Below are 6,775 nucleotides of genomic sequence, written 5' to 3'. Positions count from 1 at the left end.
GTAATACTGCAGCTGATCAGAAACTTCAGAGCAAATTACTCCAGCAATTTTGCCCCTTCACAAAATAGAGAGTAAGTTTTTTATTTGATTAAATGCTTTGCAGAGGCCTGGATCAAACCTTTGTTTTGCTTTCTGAGCCAAGAAGAGCTTGGTCAGTCATCAAGTCACTGTTTGTTCTGAAGAAGAAACTCAATGGGTGGACCATTTCCCATGCCTGTTCGTGGCAAAGCATCTCTGCAAGTATGTGCACTGAGCAAATCTCACTCTTTGCACAAGTCATGGGTATGCAGGCTGCAAGCATGGGGCCAGGCAGACTTCAAATGCAAAGACATGAATGGTGGGTGGCAGTCCTTTCCTCCCTCTTCCCTTTGTCACTACCTCAGAACATGGCCATCCAACCCAACACCCGGCACCTTCAGAAATTAAGAAATACATGAATTCCAGGTCTCCCACTTTTGGGGCAAAAATCATAAGCACTCAGTGCTGGACTTTTCCTCCTCTGGATGTCTTCTTGGAGCTGAGGGCTGTAACTGCAATAGGTGACGTTCAGCACTTATGCCAGGCTCCCTCAGACGTGACATCTGGGTGAGGCTTCTGAAGTATGGGGTTCTCACCCCAGTTTGGGAGACAGGGTATTGTTTTAGGCTATAGGAAGCTACATGCTTGACTCTCTGGCCCTAGGCAAACAATGTACAGCTCAGTTCATAGTGTAATTCCAAATCGGTGTTGACACCTTTAACATTATCCCATAATAAAGAGAGAGATTTTTAAGTTGCTTTCAGATGCCTGAATATGGCCTGGACACAGGACTTGGAGAGCTGTTTTTCTGGTGACAAAGAGTGGTCATGAGGCCATGTTTGTCACAGTCACTGTGACACGTATCTTTTAGAACATGGTACATAGTGTTTAATTGTAGTTTGAAACGGAGTCATCACTGTAGGCTTAACATAGATAAAATACCAAGAAAAATAATAGTGCTTGCACTAAAAAAAAAGAAAAATAACATAAATGCTTCATTTTGAAGTTGTGCTTATCAGCAGTTGGGCTGCTGACTTCTTTTACTGGGAGAGCATTTATACTGTTCAGAAGATTACTCTTCAGGCAGAGCAACTACGTCTTAGCAGCTTGCCAAATGAGAATGTGGTAGAAGGATAGTATTTCACTCCTACCCTCAGCTACTCTTTACAATAATGAGGTGGCATTTAAGAGTCTGTTTTTTCACCAGAAAGGCTTACAGTAAATAACATGCTTTCCTTGGACATAAACTAGGTAGCTGGATCTATGATCTAGCTGCTTGGGGCCATCTCAAAATGTTTCATGTGTTCTTCTGGCTGCTTCATTCACTTACCTAAGCAACTCCCTTTCCTGAAAATAAGACCCAACAACTCATTCACCAAGGCCAGTCCTAAATTCCCCACAGACAGGACTTCCAACTTTTCTTTCCTTTCCGAGTACCTACCACTTTAACCACTTTCAGGAGCACATGATATTACTGAACCAATCATTATTTATGAAACCAAAAAAACATATAACAAGAGAGTAGAAACTAGTTTTCAAGACTCTGATTTTCTCTCTAAAATGGCTGGTAGGAAGCCCCTTTCTTTTACAGGTGTTCAGTCATTTCCCCTTCTATCACCTTCAGATGAACCTTCCAGGTCTGCTGCAATGCCAGGGGATTGCAATACTGTATCAGATACTTTACTCTTTCAATTAATATCTAGTTAGAATCCAAATTTGAAAAGGTGAGGTGGGGGAGGGGGGGGGGAGGTGGTAGCTTGTGAAATAACCAGTTCTTTGTTCAAGGGTACCTCCATTTTACAGGACAATTAACATGTAAGAACAATATATGTTCAGTCTCAGGCCTGCATCTCAGCATCTGGATTTCTCATCTCTGTCTGGCATCTAATAAAAGAACAGAGATTCATAAATTCAACTCAGAAAGCAAAATAATTGTTATATATTTACGACAGCCATATAGAGATGTATTAATTCTGTCTGAGACCACAAATGTGTAAATATACAGGTCTCCCCAAGCAGCCATAACAAGCATGATTGATTTGATTAAGAACTCATGAGCATTTGCATAGTTTAAAAGAGAAAATGATACTAGACCTGGGAGGCTTCCTTTTTAGTGCTAAAATTTCAGACCTGCAAAGGATATTGATACTGCAAACATATGACACCAGCCCTGGAAGGATTTCTCTCTAGCTGCAACCTATATAGTCCTACAGCTGTACGTTACATTTTCATGTGTATTAGCCTTGCATGGCAAGGTTTTGGTAGTGGGTGGCTACAGAAGTGGCTTATATGAGAAGCTGCTAGAAGCTTCCCTTCTGTCTGATAGAGCCAATGCCAGCCGGCTCCAAGATGGACCCACCGCTGGCCAAGGCCAAGCCCATCAGTGATGGTGGTAGCATCTCTGGGATAACAGTAAAGAAGGGAAAAAGTTGCTGCATGACAGCAACTACAGCCAAAGGAAGAGTGATAATATGTGAGAGAAGCAACTGTGCGGACACCAACGTCAGTGGAGAAGGAAGGGGAGGAGGTGCTCCAGGCACCAGAGCAGAGATTCCCCTGCAGTCCCTGGCGAAGACCATGATGAGGCAGGCTGTGCCCCTGCAGACCATGAAGGCCCCCACACCAGAGAATCTGGATGCCCAAGGGAGACTGTGACCCCACGAGAAACCAGCGCTGGAGCAATCTCAAGGCAGGACCTGTGGACCGGTGGAAAGAGGAGCCCACACTGGAGCAGGTTTGCTGGCAGGACGTGTGACCTCATAGGAGACCCATGCTGGAGTAGTCTCTTCTTGAAGGACTGCACCCCATGGAAGGGACCCACACTGGAGCAGTTTGTGAAAAGCTGCAGCCTGTAGGAAGGTCTCACCTTGAGGATGTTCATGGAGGACTGTCCCTTGTGGGAGGGAGCCCATGCTGAAGCAGGGGAAGAGTGTGAGGATTCCTCCCCCCTGAGGAGGAAAGAGTAGCAAATACAATGGGTGATGAACTGACCACAACCCCTACTCCCTGTCCTCCTGCACTGCTGCAGGGGAGTAGGTAGAGAAAATTGGGGTGATGTTGAGCCCAAGAAGAAAGCAGCAGTGAAGGGAAGGTGTTTTAAGATTTGGTTTTATCTCTCAATATCCAGCTGATTTGATTGGTAATAAATTAAACTGATTTCTCCAAGTCTGTTTTGCCCATGACGGTAACTGATGAGTGATATGTCCCTGTCCTTATCTTGACCCATGAGCCTTTTGTTATATTTTCTCTTCCCTGCCCAGCTTAGGAGGGGAGCAGTTTTGGTGGGTACCTGGTGTCCAGTCAGGGTCAAGCCACCACATCAAGAAAGCGATGTATGTGCCAAAGTGCATACAGGATCAGGGCCTATGGCACTTTGATAACCTGGGCTGTTTCTTACACATATTCTGTTGCTTGAGATGCTCCCTAGGTTGTTTTCTTTCTGTAATGAAATGTGCCAGTAGTGTTTGTTTTTGTTACCCTCATTCCCTCCTTTCTCTGCTCCGGGCAGGGAAGTGCTAGCAGCTCAGCTCTGCCTCATAGGTTGCAAGGAAATTTAAAACAGCAGCAAGCTGCTGCTCGGACCACCCCCAGACTTTTTTTTTTTTTTTTTTTTTTTCCCCATTGATGCAGGAGACTATTTAATTGGGGGCTGACTTGTCAGACTTACTCGTTGATGCTTACCAGTAGCTGCCTAACCACTAACGGTGATTTTTTTTCCTCCCTTCCTCCTTTGGAAAAGCTCCCCACAAGGAAGATGCTGCTGAGCCTGGTTGCTCTGCTTTCTGCTGCCCTGTTAGCCAATGCAGCCCCTCCAACTTGTTACTCAAGGGTGTTGTCTCTGAGCAAAGAAATCACGGAGTCCTTTAAGGAGTTACAGACCTCCAAAGCTGTGGTGAGTCTACGTAAAAACTGCTCATGCAAAGACGCTGCAGGTTGCTTGTTTTTGACACAAGTTTCTCTCAAAACAAAATTGCAGTAGCTCTTTCTTCTTTCCTGCAGGACTCATGTGTGGAGATGCTGCCCAGGCTGTACTTGGATATACACGTAAGTTTTCACACTTCTTTCTTATGTTGTGCAGTAAAAGCAGCTAATGAAAAAAGAATAACTCTTAAGATGTACCCCAGAAGAGTGGTTTGAAACATATTTTTAAAAGCTTAATTAACTAGACAGATGAATGACCAAAAAAAAAAAAAATCTCTTTTTGAACCTTATTAAGATCTATTGAACTTCTAAGATTTTACTTGTTTAAACATTCAAAAATGAGGAAATCAGTATTTTGAAGTGATTATCATTTGTACATTATTTGTTGTGACAGAGCCTCTTCAGAAGTTAAATATGGACAATAAAACTTTGAATGATATTTTAAATAAAGAAATGCAGAATAAGCTTTCTTCACTCAATAAATCTACTTTGTTTTATATCATGAGTGACTTTTGGAACTGCAGTTTTAATAGAAAGAAGTGCAGGAATACCTTGCTGGTTTTCCTGTTTTAAGTAGTCACTTGCTGAATCCCAAAAGAAAAAGTATGCCTGAGGATATGGAAGTGTGATACTGAGAAAAGACAGCAGTAGTCATCTCCCTCCTGCACACATATTTTGTCATAGTGTTCTGTCCTGGGATGTTCCACATATTTTGCTTCTTTTCCCAGTGTTTCACTGAGTAACTAAAAGGTAAAAAATATCAGACAAAGCAAGACATGTCTGACACATTGTGCCAGAGGCAACTATACCATCAAGTTTTGTAATTCAGAACCCTCTAGATCCCACTTCCAGAGCTGCCAGTGCCTCACTTCATTGCAAAGACAAGGAAAGTTAGTCCAGTGCCTCAGTTTCCCCTGCTTTAAAGCAAGAGCTATCTGCTTCACAAGGATGTTGCAAAATCCATGTTGGCTATGCTTTATTTTGATAACACAGTCTGAGGTAAAAATTACTGCCTGGTGCTCACTGTATTGCCTATTGTATGGGAACAGAAGAATTGTGTCTGTGAGATCTTGATATTTTTTTCACCAGATAAATCAGGTGCTCTCTTAAAAGTGACACAGTGGACCTATTCTGAAGGTAACTCTACCTACTATAGGAACAGATTTGATTGTATTGGCACTGCTGCCTCCCAAAGCACGTGAGAAATAAACTGACAGACCAAATCTGTGTCTGTGCACATTTCCAAGCAGTTATTTGGTCCAAACATCTTTGTTATGAAATACTGACGGTGAATTTTCCTAACTAAAAGTTACATTGATTACACATACAGAGAGGTAGGAATTCAAGGTTCCCACAGAGGCAGTAAGAATTTTGTAAGTGGTGGATGAAAACCACAAATCTGTGTTTGTGCAGAGTTACACATACCTCTTTTGCATGCTTTGCAGAATTACTGTGTGTTGGCAAAACTCCGTGATTTTGTGGCCTATCCCAGATGTGAGAGAGTGCTTGAAGTGAGCGAGCTGAAGGAAAAAGCCCGGAGCCTGTACACCATCATGATCTCCTACTGTAGAAGGGTAGGTCAAGATATACCAACATAGTCTCTGTTTTTAGCCCTCTCTGTGTCCACCCTGTCCCCTGAGCAGCAAAAGTGGATCAGGTTCTGCACTTCTCAACATTGTGCTATCTTCTGCCTTCTTCCTTATAAATGTTAGCCTTCTCTTCTGTTTCTCCAGGACTTGGTGTTCCTCACTGATGACTGTGACGCTCTGGAAAATCCTATTCTGCCTCACATTGAGCCCTCCATCATTGAAAGCTAAAAGGGAGTCAACCCAAAAGTTGCACATGGGAAATTTTCAAGGAGACCAAAAGTCAAAATATATATATATGCAGTCAACTACAACATTAACAACTAAGATCTTTTTCAAGCACACTAGCACTATTATCTCAGACCTACCCATTTTTCTCTGCCTTGACAGGAAATGAACTGCATGCCTTGCATACCTACTGAGCTGCTAGGGAAAGTACGGTTAGAGAGGATTTTTTCATTTGGCAAGGTATGATATTTCATCTTAGCCAAATATATAAAGTATGTTTTGTTTAAACATTAGATACTAGATTTTTTTTTTTTACTCTTTTATGAATAACTAGATTCACATAAAGAAAATACACTGTGATCAGTATTGTATCCTGACTTAGTAATTCTTCTTTATTAGATGGGCAGGGAAGGGCCCATATTTGTTTTTCTTAAAGTGTTTGATAGAAGTGTAACTCAGTACTGGCAGATGTGTCTCTACCTGTATAGCTCACATATGTATGCTGATAGTTTTTGATGTTATACTTGTAAGAATAGAGGTGAAAGTAACCTGTCTGCGTGGCAAACTAAATAAAAACAGCTTTCTAACCCAAGATGCTTGTGTTATATTATGTCTTTCAAGATCAACCAGAAAGGTGTCATTCTTATAAACTTACTTTTCACAGTCACTTGCAAGTTGTTTTTCACAGCATAAGCCATCTTTAGCTTTGTTTCCATATCAATGCAAACTTTGCTGTGTCTGCATGGTTTGACAATGTGTAAGTTTCTAATGAGCGAATCTTTCCGTATTGCAAACAATTTCTTTGATGAAATTAGTGGATATTTTTTTTAAATACTCTTTCTGTGTTGTGGGAATGCAAGTTGTTGGACAGTGGCTCAGAAAACCTACTAAAGGTTTCAACAGATTGTTAAAACAGAGCCCATATACTGAGCTACTGAGATTAGTAAAATTTCTAGACAATAGTTCCAGAGTCATGGGTCCCTTCAGCATCTACAGGACATGAGACCTTTACATCCAGCAGG

At 41.8% G+C, this 6,775-nt stretch overlaps 1 protein-coding gene across 1 annotated transcript; it reads left to right on the top strand.

The window, feature by feature from the left end:
• Positions 1-3,665: 3,665 nt before the first annotated feature.
• CYTL1 (cytokine like 1) lies at positions 3,666-6,345 on the top strand. Its single transcript, XM_009976377.3, has 4 exons — positions 3,666-3,910; positions 4,018-4,062; positions 5,385-5,513; positions 5,673-6,345. Exons 1-4 carry the CDS (start codon positions 3,692-3,694, stop codon positions 5,754-5,756), a joined length of 477 nt encoding a protein of 158 aa, XP_009974679.2. The 5' UTR covers positions 3,666-3,691; the 3' UTR covers positions 5,757-6,345.
• The last annotated feature ends 430 nt before the right edge of the window (positions 6,346-6,775 follow it).

Source organism: Tyto alba, unplaced genomic scaffold, assembly GCF_018691265.1.
Source record: "Tyto alba isolate M040663 unplaced genomic scaffold, T.alba_DEE_v4.0 Super-Scaffold_6, whole genome shotgun sequence".
NCBI lineage: Eukaryota > Metazoa > Chordata > Aves > Strigiformes > Tytonidae > Tyto > Tyto alba.
The sequence above is the reverse complement of the archived record's forward strand: the minus strand, read 5'-3'. Positions and strand labels throughout refer to the sequence as shown.

Coding starts and splice junctions, on each gene's coding strand:
- CYTL1 (XM_009976377.3), top strand. CDS start 3,692: ATGCTTACCAGTAGCTGCCTAACCACTAACGGTGATTTTTTTTCCTCC. Junction 3,911..4,017: donor TACAGACCTCCAAAGCTGTG/GTGAGTCTACGT, acceptor TCTTTCCTGCAG/GACTCATGTGTGGAGATGCT. Junction 5,514..5,672: donor TGATCTCCTACTGTAGAAGG/GTAGGTCAAGAT, acceptor CTGTTTCTCCAG/GACTTGGTGTTCCTCACTGA.